This window comes from Panthera leo, chromosome D4 (assembly GCF_018350215.1).
Source record: "Panthera leo isolate Ple1 chromosome D4, P.leo_Ple1_pat1.1, whole genome shotgun sequence".
In the NCBI taxonomy this organism is placed as follows: domain Eukaryota; kingdom Metazoa; phylum Chordata; class Mammalia; order Carnivora; family Felidae; genus Panthera; species Panthera leo.
In genome coordinates this window covers 3,064,138-3,086,059 of record NC_056691.1, presented here as the reverse complement: position 1 = coordinate 3,086,059, position 21,922 = coordinate 3,064,138, and the positions used below count along the sequence as shown (strand labels likewise).

The window sequence follows — 21,922 nt, the reverse complement described above, 5'->3', positions numbered from 1 at the left end:
CACGTCATCATGTGAGGCGACTACTCAGGCGTAATTACACTCAGACTAGAGCTCTAAACCTTCTCCCGGAGACGACCGTACTCACTAAGCTCTCTTCCTGGAGCGGGCTGAATTCACTTGTGAGCCTAGGTGCTCTGCCCAGAAACCGGATTTCCAACTTGGGGGTGCAGGTGGGGACACAAACTGTAGTTCTGATTAAAAACTACTCCACAGTTAAGTCCATACGGTAAACACACGAGATCAACGAGGCAAAGAGGAAATCTTGGCTCTGACCTCGAAATGGACCTTTAACACCACAGGTCAAAGATCACGGATCTGAGCCACCACGGTAACTGGGATTTCTTGCTTTTTAGGTCTCAGGCCTGAGTACGGCAATGCCGCTCCTCAGGCGCCCACCAGACTCTGTGCGGGCACAACAGGCGCCAGGCAGGCCGTGGCTCCCCCCCACCCCCGCCCCCGCCCCGAGGACGCCAGACTGAGCCGCACGCCATCCGAGTCACCTCTTAAGTGAAAGCCGTTACTGAACCACACACGTCCCAGACGTGAGAAACGTAAAAACGTCTTCGGTCAGGACAAGCTCCTTAGACAAACCGAAGGCAGAATTACTGAACTCTTCGTGAATGTCACTTCTGGGACAGGCCGGCAGCTCTCAGTGGGGTCTGAGGCTCCCAAGACCCCGGCAGGGCCCGCGGGGTCAGAACCGTCGCCCCGACACGCACAGCGGCCCCGTGCCTCCCCGCGCACTCTCCTCCGGGCCACGGCCGGGCTTCCGGACAGCCGGGAGCTGGCTCAGCCCGCCCGACGGCCCGACGCTGAGGCCGAGCCGCGGGGAGCCGGTGGTCGGTGGAGAGCTGCGCAAGCGTAAAACGAGACTGCTCTCCTCACCGCGGGGTTTTCATCTTGAAAACGTTATTTTTCACAAAAATACACTATGTTAACAGATACCGGGGGACCGGGGTACTTGTAAGGGAATGACTATTTTGAACCGAGAATACTGCCGATCCGGACAGCGGGCACACACACAGCAGCTCCCCGGGGCTGGAGGGGTCGTGAGGGGTCGTAAGGGGTCCTGGAGCCAGAACCTCGGAGAACCACCGGGGCAGGTGATCGTTCAGGAAGCAGGTGTTCCTGAGTCCATATAACGTCTCACTTCATCGGACACGCTGGACGCATCTCTCTAGAATTCTCCGCTCCCGCTTCACAGCCCCACGCGCAGACACGGGGGGCTCGGGGCTGGCGTCCGCCTCCCGCCCCCACGAGGTCTCCGGGACGGCGTCCGAAGGGGCCCCGGCAGCCGAGGCCCGGGACCCGACGGAGGCCGCGGCCGCTCTTACCTCTGGCGCACGAGGAGGGCCCGGCTGCGGCGCCGGCGGCCACGGACTCGGCCGCGCTCGGGCTTCTCGCCGCTCCTTCACCCTAAAAGGCAAACCGGCATTTTCCTGCTGTTGCAAAGTGAAAGCAATCGCTTCATTTCTAAATACGGCGTCCCCTGCCGTTCTTAAAATCTGCAAGATACGCGCGAATGAAAAATTCCAGATAAGTGAGGCGCCTGGGTGGCTCTGTTAGGCATCTGACTCTTGGTTTTCGGCTCAGGCCACGATCTTATGGTTTGTGAGTTCGAGCCCTGCCTCCGGCTCCGCGCTGACAGTGCTGAGCCTGCTCGGGATTCTCTCTCTCTTCCTCTCTCTCTCTGCCCCTTCTGCACTCTCACGCTCAGTCTCTCTCAAAATAAATAAACTTAAAATGTTTTTTGTTTTGTTTTTTTTTTTACAAATCCAAACAAATAATAAGTGCGAAATGCCAAACCTCACTCCTGTCAGGAGAAGCTGCCCGCCGAGCTCAGCTGAGGCCCCAGAGCTCCCTTCGCTGCCAGGCGACAAACACCTGTGCCTTGCTTTTACGTGCACCCAGTAAGGGGATCGCAGCACACGTATCACACCCCTTGTAAAAGATCAGTGTGACACGACTTCCGCGCCAGCACACAAGTGCCCACACCGCCTGCGGCCGGGGGCCCCCGAGAGAAGGTGGGAGCCACGGTTCCCCACACCCAAAGTCCACCCGAAGGCCCAGAGACAACCAATGTACGTCTTGTAACCCACAACCCTTCCGTAAAGCCAAAAAGGGCCACACACGGAGCACGAGGCGGCAGGCGACACGGGGGCAGGTGGGCACACGAAGACTGCCAGGTGACAGGCAGTGCTCAAGGCAAAAGCTAAGTGACACATTCAAATCTGAATGGGTTTAAAATAAATTCTAAAGCTCATATCCTTCAAAAATTTTCCCACTTTGCCATTTCATTAAATCTGAGCCCAGTAATAAAAAATAAAATTACTTAAACACAACCTGTTCTTCTAATAAATAGAACTTACACACTCACCGAGGCCAATGAAACACCAGAAACAGCTTTCAAGAACAATCACGTAAATTACGCATATCAATAAAGATTCAGCGCCACCGGTTTTCACAAAATACTTATGACAAGGAAAAATGCCCAAAGTTTTAAAAACTCAAACATGGGTGCCTGGGTGGCTCACTTAAGCATCCGACTCGTGATTTTGGCTCAGGTCATGATCTGTTTGTGAGTTCAAGCCCCGAGTTGGGCTCTGTGCTGACAGAGCGGAGTCTGCTTGGGATTCTCTCTCTCTGCCCTTCCCCCGCTCTTTCAAATTGAGGGGAATCCCCTTAGTTCCCACAACGTTCCATTAAAAAAAGATTTAAATGCTTAACACAGTTTTCTCTTGTACAACTTCAGACAAATACAGATGTTGAGCAACCTGAGGGTTGGGGTGCTCACCCTGGAGTTCAGTTAAAAATCCACATGTTAACTCTGGACTCCCCCCAAAACTTAATTACTAACAATAGCCTACTATTGACCGGAAGCATTATTATCGACCACACGAAGGGTTAACACGCACATCCCACATTAAGCTGTATTCTTATGACGAAGAGAGCTGGAGACAAGAGAACATTTTAGAGAATTACAACGAAAAGAAAATAAGTTTACAGTACTGTACTGATTTTATCAAGAAAGAAAAAAAAAAACTCCACAACTAAGTGGAGTTCAAACCTGTGTTGTTCAAGGTTAACTGTTTTTTTCTTGTGTTTAAAGATCTACTACTAAGGAAAATCTTCCTTCTAGAAGGAAAAATTTTAAACTCCACATGTAATTTGAGTGTGAACACGTCAGAAGGCCGTGAGTCTGTAAATGTCCTGACACAGCACGTGTGCCTCACTTCGTCCAGATCCGCAGTGCTCAAGCAGGAGCAGGTGACCACGGCAGAACGTGTCAGACCCTACCCACTGCGGCCCTCCCCGGAGCCCTGTCCCACTTCCTAGAGTGCTCACGGGCTCGGATACGCACAGAGCAGCGGTGATGCAGACGGGGGCCCGTGGACGCTCAGCTATCACACACACCCAGCCGGGGCCACACCAAGAGGAGAGCCTTGTACATGAGGTGGCCAGCCGGCCCTCCCTGTCACGGCTGAGCCACCGGAAAGCGCCGCGGTGCGACAGGGACAGGGGCCACGTGGGGGAACAGTGGCTCTTCTGCCCGCCTCGGCACCCAAGAGCGTATGAGGAAGCAGAATGCCCGCTCCACTCAAGGGGGAAGCGGACGGGGGAGCCACCCCCTTCCTGGTGTCCGTTCTCCTGGCCTTCCCGCCCTCCACAACAGATATTTGCCACAAGCCGTCTTAGGGACTACTGACCTAATCATGTTTTTCCTGGAACCTGGATGAACTCAAACCGTGAGACCGAATGTGGAACACGGCATATTTTAAAGTCACTAAGCGGCAAACAAAACACACTTCCAGCCATCATTCTGCAGTCTGCGGACTCATCAGCGAGAGGTACGGGTCAAAGGCCAGAAAAAATCCGAAGCTACTCCCTGCAGTCCGAGATACTACTGTTTGACTACAACGACTTCTGTCGGTACCGCTAAGCAAGCTGCCCAATGCCACGCTGGCGCAGATGCTCTCGAGGAGCCGTGTGGGCAGCGGGATGCTCACCAGAACCGAGCGCAGCTGCAGCAGCAGGCAGCAAACACAGAGCGGCTAACTAGGGGATTCTTCTAGAACAGCAGCTGCACTCGGGGCCGCAGCCCGCACAGAAAGTCCTCTGGCGACCCGCACACCAAGACCCACCGCCCGTGACAGCCACACAGGGGCGACGGGGGAAGAGGAATGGAACGGAGAGGAGGGCCCGCACTCACCTCTGCTGTCCCCGTGGCGGGTTCCCCCACCTCTCCCAGGAGAGAGAGGTCAGCTGAGGCGGAGCGCAGAGGCCCCCACCGGGGCTGCTTCCGTGTCTCTGCGATCTCCCTGTTCTCTGGACCCTGCAGTTCAGGAAAATCCATCCTGGTAAATTCAAACTCTGGTTTGGAGGCAGATGCACTTTTCTCGATGATTCTGGATTTCCTGTCCGTTCGTCTGTGATAACCATCTGTGTTTGCAGAATGAAAAGCGGGGTAAAGATAGAGGGGCCGTGCGCTGACCCGCACGCACGCTTCAACTGCACAGCAGGAAGTCTACTGCGGCTGACGCAGCGACGCAGCACCGTCCAAACGCCCTCGCTTTTGCTAGTGTTGCCCACCTGCGTGACGGTGGAAAACGGAAAGGACCGCAGGGGCCAGCTGCTCTGGCCGGACCAACGGGCAGAAACAAGCAAAGCACACCGCAAACGTCGGGCCCAGTTCTAAAGCCAACGAACGAGTTCCCTCAATCTAATTATGCTGCACCTATAGAGTTCTGAAAATTTATAGGGAGGCCAACAATTTTCTTTTCAGTGTCAAATCTTCCACACTAGAGAGGAATTTTGAAACACAGCAAGTAAAATTAAACTTGGAACCTCTTTCCCATTTTTCTCCTTCCAAAACAGATGAATCCTAACGTGGGCTGCGACACTACGAAGCCCCTGCATTTAATCATGAGACCAGAGTCATTACGGTTAACTGTTCAACTTCCCTTTCACGTTCCCACGTGCCAAATGGTTTTGGAGTAAAGTCAACACAAAGAGAAAAGTCTGTATACCAAGTAAAGTAAGTTACACATGTAAAGAAGTTGACCGTTCCCAGAAAATAAAGCTACTACAAAGGCTTTAACTCTTGGGATGCCCAGGTGGCTCTGTCAGTTGAGCATTCAGCTCTTGGTTTTCCGCTCAGGTCACGATCTCACAGTTTGGGGAGTTCAAGCCCCGCGTCGGACTCTGCTCTGGCAGCGTGGAGCCTGCTTGGGATTCTCTCTCTGTTCCTCCCTTCTTCCCTCCCTCTCTCTCTCTCAGCCCTTCCCCTACTCATGCTGTCTCTTTCTCAAAATAAACTTAAAAAAAAAAAGACTTTGACTCTATATAAATAAGCCATTTAACTGCACTGGTACATGATTTACAGGAAAAAGCACCACGCAGAATCGCTACCTTTCGGCCACAGCCTGGAACAGCAGTTTCCAAGGCCAGAGTAGACACGTCCCCTGGGTAACTACACCGCCCAGGTCTGCTACTGTTCTCGATGGGATGTAAGCAGGAAACTCTCCCACCTACTAAAAAGCGTCCCACATGAACAGTAGAGAAGCGACTTCAAGAACGAACACGGTCAAACACAGCAGAGGATGTGGCTGCAATCTGCTTAAGGACATGTTCCGAGGCCTGTGGTGTCACCTACTCGCCAAGTGGGTTCTTGCACAGGAAAGGGCACATCATGGAGCCTCCCCAACAACAGGTCCTTCCCCAGGGGGAGAGGCCTCCAGGATCCCACAGGGGCCCACTGGCCTCTGCTCTTCTCAGCGAGCATGCTCGCAGGAACCGGTGTACAAAGGACAGTGGCGTTTCTGGGGCGAACGGGGTAGGACGATATAACATCAGGGAGTCTGTCAGCACCACCTGATTTCAAATTAGCATCTGTGAGAATGTAAGTAGGATGTGAGCCTCTACCTGATTTTAGATCAGATGGCAGAGATCCGTCAGCCTTCTTGCTATCAAACTTTTGTTCATCATACGTTTTTTTCTGCAGGAAAAATTAAAAAGTTAACATGAATTAAGGAAACCTACCCTCATATAAAAAGCTTAAAATTGCAAATCTGTAACTATTCACAACTCAACCATTTCAAAAAAGCTTAAACAAAAATCAATTCTTAAAGACACAAAAGTGATAAGCAACACTTAAGTATCACGTGAGAATCGACGAACTCTGTGTCTTAAACGTGCAAGCAGCCGACACACCACGGCACCTGCGAACCTTAAACACAGTTCTTGTGCCTTGAGGGAGAGCGCACACCTGCTCGCTCCGTGGCTTCACGGTCTGAAATGCTTGGTAACAGCCAGGGTGGCCGTAAGCATACGGGGCGCCGGGCACCGGGCACACGCGCGGTGTAGACTCCACGGGGTAAGGAGAGTAGCTGCACGGATGGACAGCGAGCTCAGAGGACAGATACTGAGGTGGAAAAGCTGAAGCTCCAAAGGCCACATCTTCAGTGTAGAGTTTCTGCCTAGATAAAAAGGGCAAATTTAGTGACAGATTTCGTACCACAAACCAAGGAGCACTTCTGGACTAGACACATTTCAACTTCTCACTACTGTTGAGGTCATTTGTTCTAGCACTGAAAGATCTGTAATAGCCAAATAAAACCTCCCAGCATTTCTTTCTTGCCCTGTAAGGACAGATGCGGACCCAGTCCTACGTGCTCGCAGCAGCGCTGAGGCATCCGTGACCAGACTGTGTCACACGTGAGGCAAAGCCCAGGGACGCCCCAGCTCCTCACTCCCAGGGGGTCAAATGCTGGGGCAAGACTCCCACAGCCACGCTGGCCAGCAGGGCCATCCAGACCACTCTCCCTGCAGAGGGGCCTCTAACAGGCCCTGCCGCCCAAACCCATCTGCCAGCCCCACCCAGAACCTGCAGGCAAATGGTGGCCCAGGAGCTGCAACCCTGCCAACGACATGGGCACCAGACGCCCCATCTGCTCGGGCTGCCGAAATGTGACTTAACGCTGACTCTTAGCAAACGTGGTTTTCAGCCAGGGGTTTCAACCACCTTGCAGTGAAAGCCGAACAACGGCGAAATGCTACGCAGAAGAGTTAAGACACAAAACAAGACCTTCTGAATCCCACAAATAAGCACCAGATGTGTCTGTGACTTCCCAGAGCTGCAACTTTTCTGGTGGAAAATCAGTGAAATCCCAGAGTGTGCGGGGCCACTGAAAGGCGGGAAAATCAGAGCTGACGAGGACACACCTGCATCACCTCCTCGCTGTTCAACGGCCAGAAGGTTCAAGCACGGGTTCTGCTCTGCTGCAAGGAGGAGCCTGCACTGCAGGAGAAGGGAGTCACCACCCAGGTGACAAGGCTAGACCTGCTACACACTTACCAGAATGTTCACTACATTCACGCCCACACGGTACCTAACTGTGGACAGCCTGCTATCACGGTCTATGAACCCACGACATTTTATAGTAAGCTCAGACCCTGTAAAATCGTCCACTAATTCTAGCAATTAACTACTCCTCGTGTACCTGCCTCTGTGCACCTAGTCTAGTGCTGTTCTCTGCAAAGAAAAAGATTCAAAGCTTCATCCCACTATGCTAACTCTAGATGCAAATCCGTTTTATTTTATCTGAAGCTCAGAAAATCTAATAGGGAGCAGATAAAAGTGAAGAATCTGTTCTTCAGAAGAGAACACGGGCAAAGAAGACGGGTTGACAGCAAAAAAAACAGTAAAAAAGATGACGGCCCAAGTCCCAAAACAGGATAAATGAGAAGAGTGATGAAACAGGTAAAGAAGAAAAAGGGACGCAGGATCCGGTGGTTTTGAAGGCTGTGGTCATCCAGAAAATGTCCATCCAGGAGTCCAGAGACCTTGGTCCGGGTCCCGCCTCTGCTCACAATCTAGTCCCACTTTGCACAGGTCACCATCGGTCTTTCTTCCCACCAGAAAGTTGTTATTTTTCCTTCCAATCCAAGCCCAGTACAATTACGCGCAGAGAGCACCACATAATAAGATGTCACAGAGACATCCCACGGCATCTGTTGGGGCTTCAAATGGCTTGTCTGTAAAACTCCAGTTGCCACAAACTGCCCAGATGACCCTAAACCACAGAACACACCTCCCTCATGCCCACCGTCCCATCCCACCCCCCGCCTTTACACTGGCAGTGCTTCTACAGCTGGTCTGCCCCCGCCAGTCCCCATGCTCACACGATCCCCACTGAGCTCCCTGCCCACTGCTCCCTGCCCCGTCCCTACCAACAGTCCCGAGTCTCCAGGACACCCTTCCTGCAAGCCCGGTCGCCTCCTTGCCACGCCATCCTCGGGGTCTGGCCCTCTGTCACATCACTTGAACAGCTCCACTGGTCCCATCCCACCGTCCAAAAGCTTGTCCATGGAGGGTGCTCCCCTGCACTTTCCCTCCTCTCCAGCCAGACTTGGGAGCCCACACCTGTCCTCCTTCCCCCCAAGACCTCACCCGCACCTGCAGGCCCTTACCCTCGCCAACTCCGGGCCCTGCTCTCCCACCTACAGGCTGTCCCACCGAATGGCTCACTCTTCCCCAAGTGGCACTGGAGCACCAAGCTGTACAGCTAGTCCCCAAGCAGCCCCTCTTCCCACCCACACCCCCAGGAGAGACCCCACCACTGTGCACGCATTCAGCCAGAAATCACCACAGCTTCTCTCCCACCAACACCCACACGGACCACTGAAGACTGTTCTCCTTGCAGCAGGGCTCCCCATATTTTCTTCTCTAGCTTCGGTGCCTGCAACCCAGTCAAAGCCTTCAAGCCCCTCTCCCTCTGAGTAGAACAAGAATCCAGGAGTAAGCATAACAACACCATTTAAAACACAACCAACAGTTCCCTACCTCCTGCCTAAACCATGCAGGCTTCTCCCAAGCCCTACACCTGCTCCTTTGTCCTTGATGGTCGTGCAAAGTCTTGCCCCCAGTCCCTGCAGCCGGGCCAGGATGTGTCGGGCTCCAGCCACCGCTCCAGCCACCCGACAGACCTGAGCCACACTCTGTCCAGGACTACAGGTTCTCACTGCTGAGAGATTTTAACTTAAAAGCACCCACATATGGGGCACCTGGGTGGTTCAGCCGGGTAAGCATCCGACTCCTGATCTCATCTCAGGTCTTGATCTCAGGATCATGAGTTTGAGCCCCTCAATGGACTCCACACAGGGTGTGGAGCCTACTTAAAAAAAAAAAAAGGAAAAAGCACCCACATCTCACAGCATACTGCAACACACTGAAAGGCTCAACACTTGCCGACATCACAGCAGCTTGGGGACTATGCATGAGCACAGGTCAGGACAGACTCTAACTCTGGTCTGGGCACTACCTACCTGAATAACTTTGAACACATGTTTCTAGCCTCGGTTTCTCAGGTGTAGAAAGAACGTTACACTTCCCCGCCACCCATGGGTTGGGACGGGAGTATGGAAACAAGTTCCTTATGGAAAATGCTATCCTTATTTTCATCAGAGGAAATCCCCATTTACACAAAATCTGGCTCATGCAAAGACTTCTTACCTCCATGAGAACAGACTAGATAATCAGTTCTCAAATATGTGTATCCCCATTTTGTCCCCTTCAAAGGCCCCTGTCTTTCCTGACCCCGCCCCTCTGCTTTCGTGCCTTTGTCCTTGTTTTTTTCTCAGGAAGGAATACTGTCAGCCAATCTTTTCCTTGCTTATAAAGAACTTAAAAAAAAAAAAATCAAAGCTAAAAAAGGACAAGATATTAAGAAACTTCATTTTTAAACTTAGCAATCCTATAAGCCTCAATTTCATCTCCATTCATGCCACTGCCAGAACATTACTTTAGTTGCAGGAATGTTTTCCACCTTTATTTTGGGTAACTGGAATCCCACCCAGTACATGGCTTCGAATCCTTGCCACTGAGTGAAATATATCTCCTACTTTATCTTGTGAACCACCTAAGGTATGGAACAGCTCAAACGTGATCCATGCCAACCTTCCCTTTACAAAGGATGAAATTACAACAGAAAACCTGGGTATTCCTACCCTAGCACATACAGGTAGAACCTCCAACTCTGTCAAAAAAATACAACCTAGGGGCGCCTGGGTGGCTCAGTCGGTTGAGAGTCCGACTTCGGCTCAGGTCATGATCTCGCAGCCTGTGAGTTCGAGCCCCGCGTCGGGCTCTGTGCTGACACCTCACAGCCTGGAGCCTGCTTCGGATTCTGTGTCTCCCTCTCTCTCTGCCCCTCCCCCGCTCATACTGTCTCTGTCAAAAATAAACATTAAAAAAAACACAACCTAAGTACATCAGACAACTTGATAATTTTATTATTTATTCCAATTTTCATCTTTGGGAATACCACTGTAGAATTTATATGAAGTTTAAACTATTTTCAATCATACTATGCAGACATGGAAAAGAAACAAGTATGACCCACATTAAAGGAGTGTAAAGACAATTCTCACATAAAGGGGATGCATACCTTGCAAGTAAAATCTACAAGTACTCTACAGAACAACACAAAACGTTTAATACATATTTTTCTAAACTCAGCTAATAACAGAAATCTTTAGGTATTTTCTAAATACCTAAAGAATGAAATCTCAAGAAGGAAAAGGAAAACTTAAAAAACATAAGCCTCCTTTCAACTCAAACGTAGAAGAATTTTATAACCCAAACTCGAAGAATCCTTCTCCCCAGGACGCTTATAAAGAAAAATGGTTCAAGCAAAACTCAACAATTTCCAAAGTACTATCCACACAAAGCAGCAGCCATGTTTGAGAGTCCCCACTCCTCCCCAAGCATGATTTTAAAATGTTAAACTCTAGGGGCGCCTGGGTGGCACAGTCGGTTAAGCGTCCGACTTCAGCCAGGTCACGATGTCGCGGTCCGTGAGTTCGAGCCCCGCGTCGGGCTCTGGGCTGACGGCTCGGAGCCTGGAGCCCGTTTCCGATTCTGTGTCTCCCTCTCTCTCTGCCCCTCCCCCGTTCATGCTCTGTCTCTCTCTGTCCCAAAAATAAATAAAAAACGTTGAAAAAAAAATTTAAAAAAATAAATAAATAAATAAATAAATAAAATAAAATGTTAAACTCTAAACCCAAAGAGCAGGCTTCTTTGTCTGGGCTTCTGTCTGCCGCCCATTCCCTCTCCCATCAGATACCCGATATAGTTTCAAACCCTATGCACAAATGATCCCCGAAATTAAGTTTCCTACTAACGAATGCAACGCAATCCCCATACTTTCTTTGCCCCAAATGATGGCATGAGTGTGGAGAAAGGAAGGGAGAGTTGAGGTTTCCGTCTTGATGCAGGGCACAGTTAGGTGGTGCCACTGGCTCAGACCCTTCTCGGCTGAGGAGCATCCTCCAGTCTTTCGAGAACTTTAAACAGGTTAGGTGCGGTGTATTTCCAAGTCTAACCTCCCTCCATTGGGTCCCCAGGTACCACAAGACATTGAGAAGGGTACGTACTCAGGCCCCGGCGGCTCCTGAGCACACGGATAATACGGGGCTGCACAGCTAGGGAACACACGAGCTTCCGAAGACTCTGACCACACCACATTGAGCCCAGCAAACTTGGGGACAAACGGTTTGACATCTGCTGACAACTTGATGCCCTGAGGGGAAAAAAGGGGGGAGGGGTGGTTAACTACAGACGTTCTGAGGCAAGCCAAACGTGAACCAAAAAAACCCAAGAAAGCGGCTCGCTTCTAGCAGCCCCAGAAACGCTAATCCCAGTACCGTCCGTTGTTCAAATACCTCGCGCTCATAAAAAATAATGATTTGCTCGCTAACAACTTCTCCCCCAACGCTTTTTATATTAAAAAAAAAAGTATTCTACCAAATATTACAAAGGGCGGGGAGCGCAGGCAGTGAGAGCGGAAATAAAATCCCATCCAGAACACGTAGTGAGGACAACTGACAGCGCCCCCTTCGCTCCCACCCGCAGTGCGGGGATTCCGACCTCTCTCCGCCTGAGTCCGGGAGAACCCACAACCGCCCGCCAGCGGCCAACGGAAACACAAACGCACCGCGCAAGTTTACCTCCACCGAATGTCTCAAAAGTTACATAAACCCGTTGCTTTTCGCTCGGCGAACCATTAAGAGCTGTCTTGTGGGGACGCAGAGGCAGGCTTTGCTAGAAATCGTCCTAGCGTCCCACACCCTTGGGACGTGGACGTAAAAGCCGCTCTTTCGGTTTCTTGAAGCGCACTAACATTGACTTCCGCGGCCGCGCTTACAAAGCACACTCTTCCCTTCGCGGCGGGCCGGCGGCGGCTACCGCTCCGGCACACGTTCGCACCGCTACTGGAAGCCGGCCGCTCCCCTCCACGAGCGCGGCGAGGCGGCGCGGGGTCGCCTCCCCGGGCACCCGGACGGCCTCCCTCCAGGGGCCGCGTCCTCCCCCGCTTAGGAGGCCGCCCCGCCGCCCCAGTGCGGGGCGCCGTCCTCACCTCGCCCGCGGGCTCCCGCGGCCCCTCCGACGCCATGGCGCACGGCTCGGGGGAGACCCTGCCCTGGAGGCCAGCAGCCGGGCCCCGTCGGCTGGTGGCACGGACGCGCTGCGCTCCTCCTCCCCGCTTTTCCGCCTTCGGAGAGGACGCCGGGAAGTGCGTCACAGAAACGCGCCCGGCCCCGCCCCGCTCCCGGCCGGAAGTGCGCAGGGAGGCGGCCGCGCAGGGCCCGCGTGGGGCGGGGCGGGGGACACCGGAGGCGGAGGAAGGGGCCGCGTACCACGTGGTGTGTGGGGCCGAGGAAAGCACGGACTTCCAGCGCCCCGGAAGTGAGCACGGAAAATCAATTCACGGCTGCCGCGTCCCTTTCGGCGGACAGCCAATGACCGCGGGGAAAGGAGTCAGGGAAAGTGGCGTGGTGTGGCCGTGGCGGGCGCGGGCGGCCTGGGGGTTGGGTTGGGCACCCCCCCTCCCCCCCCCGCCCCCGCGGGCTATCTGGCCAGTAGGGGTTAATTAGGAGCCAAGCCGCAGGTTTGCTGCCCCCAGTATGGACGCTTGGGTTCGCGGACCAACAGGAATTTAAGGCGGGAAGTGGGGACGGCTAGGTTCACCAGGTTTGGGCCTAGGAACTGGCAGCCACCACTGCTGGAGGCGGAGGCCGGTGTCCCCTCTCACTCTGTACTGTACTGTTTGGTTTACCCACAGGGCAACAAGGCTCACACAGCAATTCTGTCATCTTGCTTGCTAACCCTGGGCCCCCAGGGCAGAAATGAGTTCTAGGCTGCTGCTCAGCACCACTGGTAGGATTTACAGTCCTCATCCAGGTATGAAGACAGAGGAGCAGAGGAGGGACCACCAGACCGTCATCTGAAAGTGTTCCCCAGCACAGCAAAGACAGTCTGTGTTTGCATCCACCCCAGAGTACCGTAGCAGCTAAAGGCAATTTGACAGACACAACATGTATATGGAATAAAAGGTGTTTCACAGTGCCTTTCAACTTTAAAACTGCGGTGATATTTTCTGGGGAGCATTACGCCTACTTGGTAAATGGAGCCGAATAGGATTCAGTGGTTTCCCTTAAGGCCACCAGATGTGACAGTTCTTAGACACACTGGACCGTTCTCCAGGAACTAAACTAACAGCAGAGCAGTGAAATCTAATGTCTCTATGAAACTTAGTCCTGCTTTTTAAGTGAACTCATGGTACCCTCATCAAACCAAGCCTTTTTAAACCCATTTAATATTTCTTTACATTTATCTCCTCCAGACCAACATTGTAAAACTGAAATCATCTAACCACCTCAGTAGACACCAATTAACCTTAAGAAAAACCCCTTGGGGCACCTGGGTGGCTCAGTTAAGCCTGACTCTTGATCTCTACTCAAGTCATGATTCAAGGTTCATGAGATCAAGCCTCCCTCCCCCAGCCCCTCCCCCCTGACAGCCAGGAGCCTGCTTGGGATTCTCTGTCCCTCCCCCATTGGCACTCTCTCTCAAAATGACTGAATAAACATTAAAACAAAAATTGTTTTAAATAAACAAACCCCAGTAAATAAATGCAACATATAAACTTTATTTAACAAAAATAACAGGCAAAGTCAAACAGGCACTTATATTAAGAGAAAAACTGACTAGAAGAAATTTATCTTGAATACCTTACAGTAACCTACTTGCAGTTGCATTTAACTGAGCTCTGTTGCTGTGAAGAATACAGCTTATGCACAGGTATGGATGAACGATTTGTACATTTTTCAAGTATTCACTGAATACTACCTTATATACACATATACATTAAATTTGAAAAAGATTTAATTGACGATCCCCAGATATACTTCATTTTTGTTGTTCTTTTGGAAGAGGTCGTCTAAAGAGAAGAATATGTGGTTCTGTGGAAACAAAATATTTTATATAATCTTAATACGATAAATTTTCATTCACTAAATCCAAAATTCAAATTCTGAATTGAACCAAAATAAAATCAATCCATGATCAACTGTTACTTATTGAAGTATCCAAAATACATTTTGCTTCAAGTCACTGTCAACTGTAAACAGAAAACAAGCTGATAATGACAATATTCCCCTCCATGTTTTTTTAATTTTACCTACCCTGGAGAAAGAGATGCTAACTAAGTAGAGAAATCACTTTGGGGAAAATGGTTTCTACCTTTAGAATCTCCATTCCGGTGGAAAAGAGAAAGGTTACCTCTCTTCATGGGAAAAAGACACCGAATACCATAATCAAAACCCACCGGCCTGTAGAAAGTACAGATCCCTGGGGCCCATTCCCAAAGGTTGTTTCTTTGTAAGTGGGGGCCCCGGGTTCCATAGTTCCCCAGTTGCTCTGGTATTAGCTGGAGAAAGAGCTTTTGAACTGGGATACGATTAAATGCCCCAATCCTAAGAAAGTTTTAATTCCGTTTCTGATGCTGCTACTGCGGATTTTCTTCAACAAGCAGAAAACAAGACTGCCCTAGTTTCACCTAATTCAGCTGCTATAGTATGCCTTCAAATTTTGTCGAAAGCATTAGAAGTTGTTTAAGTTAGATTTATTAGTAACACAAAGGTAGAATTTAGCCCCACAAGTTTTACTTTACCATCTCGTATCTGGAAAACCCCACACATCAACACAAACACTCATAATGCACCACACACATAGCACGGTTCACTTCGTTACCTAATTTCATCTTAATGTGGTAGATAATAATTATCCCTTACTAGAAGGCTAAACAAAAAGACACATCAAAATCACTTCCAATGGCATTAACTTCTATGCATAGAATTTGAGGACACTTTAAAGTATCTTAAAATAAGTTCCTCGTTTTCAAAGGCAGGGGTGGGAGGGAACACCAGAATTATAAATATACTCCTGGCAAAATTAGATACTATTAATAACAACACATTAAAAAAAGACATTTTAAAATAAAACAGAATTGCCTATGCTTCTACTCCTTATCTTTTTGCAGGTAGAATAACGTGTTACTTTCACTCATGTATTATGTACTTTATAAAATGGAAATTCTTTCTAGGGAGGAAAGCAATCGGCCATTCAAACTTACTGGTTACTTTGGGATTATCACTCAGTATCAAATATTACTAAACAATTTTCAACAAGTGCAACCCTACTATTTTATCTCAGTTAATGCCTTCCTAAATGGCAGAACTTACCCGGCTCATGAATCATGTAGTGGACCCAGCCTAGACTCTGCTGGACACCGAGTCTCCTCCACTCCTCTTCAGACATCAGATGGGTTTTTGGTACTTGTTTGGAAAGTTCTCTGGGTAGCATGACATGCCTGTTAAAACACAGCCAAGAATTAGTAAATACACCTTTCCTACAATTATGAGCACTTTAGAAATACATTTTCAGGATACTCAAAATCTGAGTTCAAAATAAAGATTTTTCAAGCAACTCTTGTTATGTTATTGTTGGCATCAATCTTCAGAACAACCTAATATCTCTAATTCTGATTTTTGATGGCCTGTGTTCAAAATAGGGAGAGAAGAATATATGGTCGAAAAGCAGAAGACATTTTTTTAGGACTCCTCTTTTCTTCTCCAAGAGACTGCTTGCTACCTGTCCCTGTGTTCTTCAGGAACAGAAGCCCCATACCTGAAATCAGGCTCATGGTTCTCCAAAACGTCCCAACCAGCCCTACAGCTACCTCTGATGACTTAAATCCTGGCCAATAGGGTGTAAGGAGAAAATATGCCACTGATGGAAACTGTCTTCAAAAGGGAAGAACGTGCCCAACTCTCTTCCTTGTTCTTTCCTGTTGGTTATGAAGCCGACTGATGTGATCAGGGAGCCAAGAGAAGCCATCTAAGACCACAGATGCCTTGTAAATTGGAGATGGTTTCTGACTGTAGAATGGTCGTCCCAGACCCATGCAGCCTTTTACAGAAGAGGGAAAAAAACTAATTTGTTAATTTGGGTTTCCCACTACTCAACATTATAGATTTGCAGTACACACAAGTCCTTATGTACCCTAGAAGTTTTTTCCAAATCCAAATCAAAAACAAACCCAAGTCCCACATATACATGTACCTGACAACCTTACACAATGACCTTCAGTTTTCCATAAGTTACAGATTTCTATCCAGATGACCTATATCCAAAACTTACTAAGTTTTTTCAGGAAGGCTTGCAATACTCTCCAATGTCAAACCATCAAGAACATAATTGTAACTTCATACAACTTAAGAACAAATGTGCACCCTGCTTAATTACAGTAAAAAAATCTTTATAAATCACCATTCCCAGTAGCAGTAAAGTTGCACAGTCATCCATAACCACGTTTCTTGGCCTGTGTAAAATATCTACCACCTGAGTCCGGTGGCCAGGTGGGGTGAGAAAGGTGCAGTCTGGTCAGTGACCCTTTTCCGCACAGGAGAAAACGGAACCCACAGCCCATTAGCACTCAGTCATCAACTTAAGTCTGTGACTGGTGAATTAAATACCCGCTTCGTATTATTTACAAAAAAGAAATGAGCCTCAAAACAACTATGTTGCCAGGCCTGCCATGAGGCTGCTGAATCCAATTATGCCCTTTTTACCAGTGCCAGTGAACTACAGTTGACCCCTGAACAACACGGGGTCGCGGGCCCTGACCCCCTGCGCGGTTGAAAACCCACATGTAACATGAGGCCCTCATACTTACTGATAGCCAACCTTCGACCCGAAGCCTTCCTGCTAGTACAGCCAGCCAATAAACGTGTATTTTGTGTTACCTCGAAATGCTGCCTTGACAGACACGTTCGAGGCTCTACAAATGTCGTCTCCGCCTTCTACAGCAACGGCTGTTACATTTCTCCCAGAGAAGTGCAATGTAGCCACGCTACGCACAACCACGGAATTGCGTCCCCGCTGACCGGGCCCGAGTCACAACCGCGGGAACAGGCTGTTTCCGGCCGGGTAACATCGGGCGGTGGAAGCAGCTTCACCGAGAGAACCGCGGCTGACTGCACAGGGACGCTTCCCAACTCCGTGCGAGAAAACACTGCCGAAAGCCAACGTTCCCTTCCCGGCCGCGGGCGCGTGGGCAGAGGCCAAGGCCAGGTACGCGGGAGGCTCTGAGGAGCAAGACACGGCCGAGGAGGGCGGACGGCCGACTGCCGACAGGACCTGGTCTGCAAGTCCAGGCGCAGGGGAGCCTCAGCATAAGGAAACTAGCAAAAGCCACGTCTGAACCTACAGCACAAACCAAACACCCAACAGACCCGATTTCCCGCTGCGCTCTCCCACCACGAACCGCTCGGCTAACTGGGCTACGAGCCTGGGGGGCGGGGGGGGGGGGGGGGGGGTCTACCTTGCGCGGTGCTCCTCCCTAACTGCGCCGGGGTCCGGAAACTAAGGGCGGAAGTACCGCCCCGAGTCCCGGAAAGTACCTTCCCCAGTTGGGGCCCCCTGGTGCAGGACGCCCCGTCCCAGCCTCGACTGCCCGCCGTCGGACGCCCGCAGCGCGTCACTGCACGTTAGGCCCACGCACCACGGGAGAACCGTGTCTGTGCTCTTCCTCTACAAAACTGGGCGGGCAGACTTCAAATCGAAGTGTGGCAAGAAAACCGCATTTTCTAGCCGGGGCAGGAACGACTAATCGGTAGAGCTGCCCAGAAACACGCCCCGTTTTTCCCCAGAAAACACATTTCTAAGACCCAGGAGAGCGGAGAAACACCGACTCGAGGCCAGCCGCCGCGGGGCCCCCTCGAGCCCCGCCCCCGAGCCCCGCCCGGAGGGTGCCGGCCCCCCGCACGGCCACGGCCGGAAGTGCCGAGCGCCTCCCAGCCGCCGCGTCCTCGCTGCTTGTCCCACCGCCGGGGGGGGGGGGGGGAGTCCGGGCGCGTCTCACCGCGACTAGGGAGCCGAAGGGCCCCTGGCCGGCACACCGAGGCCGCGGGACACGGCCTTGACTAGAGGGAGGGGTAGGCGCCCCGCCGCCTGCCCCGGTCCGCCGAACCCCGACACCCCAGCCAGGCGGCTCGCCCCCTGGCCCGCTTGGCCTCCTCGCCTCCGCGAACAAAGGGCGGAGGCCGGCGGGCCGCACGCGCCCGCCCGGGCGGGGGCGACCCGGCCTCGACCCCGGCCCCCCGTCCTTCAACCCCGGCCCGACCCGACCTCCGACCTCGGGCCCCGACCCGAACCCCGGCCGCCGCGCTGCGACCCCGACTTCGGTTCCGCCCAGAGCCCGGCCGGCTGGCCCCTCACCGGTACTCGTAATGCTCGTCGAAGTACTTGTCCGAGTAGTAGATCTGCTTGTGAGCCATCCTGCGGGCGGGCGGGAGCGACGGGGCTCGAAAAGCGGGCGCAGCAGGATCACACGTCCACGTCGGGCCAAGCCAACGACTCGACTGCGACCAACCGACCGCAGGCCGAACGCTCCCGGTTTGAATCCGACAGCCCACCGCTGATTGGACGGAGGCGTCAGCCAATCACGCTTCGCGCAAACTGCCGGGAGGAGAGACCGGCTCACAGCCTATCGGCACCCCCCCATCCTAGGCGTTGGCTCCCATGGTGAGCCAATCAGAGACCTGTTGCGAGGTCGCTCCAGGGAAGAAGTGGATGATTGGCAAGACGTGGGGACGAAAAGCTCCCCGAAGGAAAGGGGCGTGGCCGAGGAGGGCGGAGCCGGGATGTTAAAGGCCGCAGAGCGCGTGCGCAGAAGTTTAGAACGTTCCAGGTCCGCCGAGCCGTTGGGGTGGGCGGGTCGGCGCGAGGGGTGAGGTATCGCGGGGCTTGGCGAAACGCGGTGGGGTTGCGCGCCTAGCGTCCGCCTTCGCGCAAGCGCAGTCTGGGCGGCCCGAGAAGGGCTTTGGAAGCGTGGGAGGTGAGGCAGTCCGGGCGTGGGGAGGGAGGGGAGCCAGCCTCCCGGCCGCCGCGGGCCTGGCCTCGGGACAGGGAGGTAACGGCGCCCGCGGCGGGCGGGCATGGCCAGGCCCTGGGCGGCGCGGTCCGGAGCCCACGTCGGGCAGACTGAGGTCGCCGGAGGAAGTACGCGGACCCGTGAACCCGCTGTCTGTAGGTGGCAGAGCGACCTCGTGGTGACTGACGCCTCGCGTTCCGCACCGGGCACACGCCCTGCGCTTCGGGACCGGTGTGGATCGCCGCTGGAGCAGGAGCATCGGCGGGCGAAGGGCGGGGATCCCGGGCGGGGATCCCACCCGGTCCCGCACCTGCTGGTGCCCCCGCCGCCCACCTGCACGCCGCACCTGCTGGGTCCCACCCCCTGCCCAGCGCCTCTGCGGGCCACCTGTGCCCTGCACCGGGCGAGCATCTGGAGGCCTGAATAATTGGGGGTAATGAGGTGCGGTGATGGTGAAGATGTGATAAACCGTCACGGGAGGTGGACAGGGGGATCTCTGACTTTCTGGCACAGCCTAGGAATGAGTAGCTTTCTAGGAGATTTATTTTTACAGACACGTATTGAGGAAAATTTTAGGTGGAAAAGTGGAATAGTATAATCACGTCCGGGGTACCAGTCACTGAGCTTAGCGGTTAATGTTCTGGCCATCTTGTTTCATGTACTCCCCTCTTCCTTTTTTCCCTGCACATCTTTAAGGAGAGTCCCAGGTATAATGTCATTTCGCTTTGAAAGGGTGCTTTTGAGTATATCGCTGTATTTATGGGGTAGGTCTTAAGAAAAACTTTAAGAATATTTAGCACCATGCCACTATTACACTTATATAATTCTTATGATCCTCTGAGGGCTGGTTTAGAGTCACATTTCCCTGACTGTCTCCCTTTTGACCTCCACATCCAGACCTGGGCCCCAACATGCAATTTGGTTGGATCCATCCCTCACCCCCCACTTCCCCCCCCCACACACACACACACACGGTGACCCACCATCCTTTATAATAGAGATTTCAATGAGAAAGCAGGCCATTGGTGCCTGCGGAACAGCAAGCAGTCTGGATTTGGGTAACTGCTTCCTTGTGGTGTCCTTTACCTTTTCCCTTGCAATCGTATTTAGATCCAGGTGAAAACAACACCAATAACTACTTGTCCAAATCCATTTAGCAAGTAAGTGGCAGACCCTGATTTGAACCCCAACAGTCAGACTCCAGAGTTTGGCCTCTTAACCACTACTGTGCACTGTCAGGGAGCTGCAGGTGGAAACCCGGTATGTGCTGGGAATGTAGAATGCAGAGGTCAAGGGAAGGAAAGCCATGGGACCTGAATCTGGGAGGATCGATGTCATAAAAACATGTGATCGATGTCACAAAAACAGCCCCAGAGATGTCCATATCCCGATCCCCGGAACCTGTGGATACGTTACCTTGTCTGAGATGGTGCGATGACCCTGCGTTATAGTGGCTGGTCCAGGGGTATCACGAGGGTCCTAACAGGGGAGGCAAGAGGGCCACAGGAGGAGCTGTCCCAGAAGGAGAAGTCAGAGTGGCACGAACGCAGGTGGCCCCTTGAGCCTGGAAAAGGAATGGGTGGCTTCTCCCCGAAAGTCCCAGAAAGAACACAGCTCTACAGACTCCTTGATTTGAGCCCAGGAAAACCTATTTCAGACTTCTGATCTCTGTGACTGTCAGATAATACATTTGTGCTGTTTTAAGACACTAAGTTTGTTGTAATTTGTAAAAACAGCAGTAGAAAACTAACTGAATTGGGCCAGACTGGGAAGGGATTCTTGGACTCCTTGCTGATAAGGTTGGGCATTTTGATGACTGTGGGGTGGCTGATGTTCTCAGCAAGATCAGGTCAGATGAGATGTGATAAAGGTAACTGGGAGGAGTGGGGGGACGGGGCGGAAGGAACCACCTCACCAGGGGCTCCCCGTTAGAAAGAGACTTCGCTTGATAGGAAGAGGGAAGCTACTGTACCCTGCTCACGGACTGAGCACAGTGACAAAGAGGTCAAGGGCGAAACTAGCCCGTCGGTCCATATTCAGTCATTCAGACCAGGCAGTGTGCTAAGAGAGCCTTCCTCCTGGGGAATGCATTCTTCCTTTCGGCTGCTCCAGTTATTAACTGCCCGTCTAGAAGGCACCGTACAGTTGGCATGAACAGTTTTTTCTTTGTCCCTTCTGGGCCTCCACATCAATCATATGAAGGACAGCAGTTCAAGTACAAAGCCTGCCTTGACCCCAATTTCCCGTTGTAAACAAGCTGACATTTTAAATGTACATATTATATGAAAAGCAGTTATTCAACACATCAGTGGAAGACGCTTCCGATGATCAAGTCTGTGTGTAAGTAGGACTAAGTATATTATTTAAAATACGAGTTTCTCTCTGTTCCACTAATACGAGCACAAGGTCATGACCTCATTCAGGACCGACAGCACATAGAACAAAGCTCAAGTTTGAGCTCTGAATGCTTACTCTCCATCATCCTCTTGACTTTTCTGTGAATAATTATGCGTGAGAAAGCATCAGATGCATATGCCAGCTTCAGCGACCGCACCCACTGCTGTTCAGTGTTCGTGTACTTTTGAATGTAATTCTCAATTCCCACCAAACTCCCAAGCGCTCTTCCTAGGAAGTTTTATCCCATTTAT

The 21,922-nt window shown here is 51.7% G+C and overlaps 2 protein-coding genes and 1 long non-coding RNA gene across 10 annotated transcripts in view; 1 reads left to right on the top strand and 2 right to left on the bottom strand.

The window, feature by feature from the left end:
• Positions 1 to 12,564, bottom strand: part of SECISBP2 (SECIS binding protein 2) — a 39,503-nt gene extending 26,939 nt beyond the window's left edge. For 3 of the 8 annotated variants that reach the window (XM_042912168.1, XM_042912170.1, XM_042912171.1), the window contains exons 1-5: positions 12,417 to 12,564; positions 11,434 to 11,579; positions 6,266 to 6,476; positions 5,923 to 5,995; positions 4,211 to 4,440 (exon numbers count right to left, since the gene is read on the bottom strand). In XM_042912168.1, the coding sequence (XP_042768102.1) occupies positions 4,211 to 4,440; positions 5,923 to 5,995; positions 6,266 to 6,476; positions 11,434 to 11,579; positions 12,417 to 12,452 (696 nt within the window). In that variant the 5' untranslated portion in view covers positions 12,453 to 12,564. Of the gene's footprint in view, positions 1 to 1,334; positions 1,506 to 4,210; positions 4,441 to 5,922; positions 5,996 to 6,265; positions 6,477 to 11,433; positions 11,580 to 12,416 lie in introns of those variants that run through there. The other 5 variants (XM_042912166.1, XM_042912167.1, XM_042912169.1 and 2 more) reach the window with 4 other exon arrangements.
• A 71-nt stretch (positions 12,565 to 12,635) lies between these two features.
• Positions 12,636 to 13,421, top strand: LOC122205467. Its single transcript, XR_006196074.1, has 2 exons — positions 12,636 to 12,745; positions 13,122 to 13,421. It is a non-coding gene; the product is annotated as an uncharacterized LOC122205467 (long non-coding RNA).
• A 547-nt stretch (positions 13,422 to 13,968) lies between these two features.
• On the bottom strand, positions 13,969 to 18,903 carry CKS2 (CDC28 protein kinase regulatory subunit 2). The gene is made up of 3 exons (XM_042913733.1): positions 18,620 to 18,903; positions 15,583 to 15,710; positions 13,969 to 14,301 (listed from the first exon to the last, which is right to left on the bottom strand). Exons 1-3 carry the CDS (start codon positions 18,676 to 18,678, stop codon positions 14,249 to 14,251), a joined length of 240 nt encoding a protein of 79 aa, XP_042769667.1. The 5' UTR covers positions 18,679 to 18,903; the 3' UTR covers positions 13,969 to 14,248.
• Between the last annotated feature and the right edge of the window lie 3,019 nt (positions 18,904 to 21,922).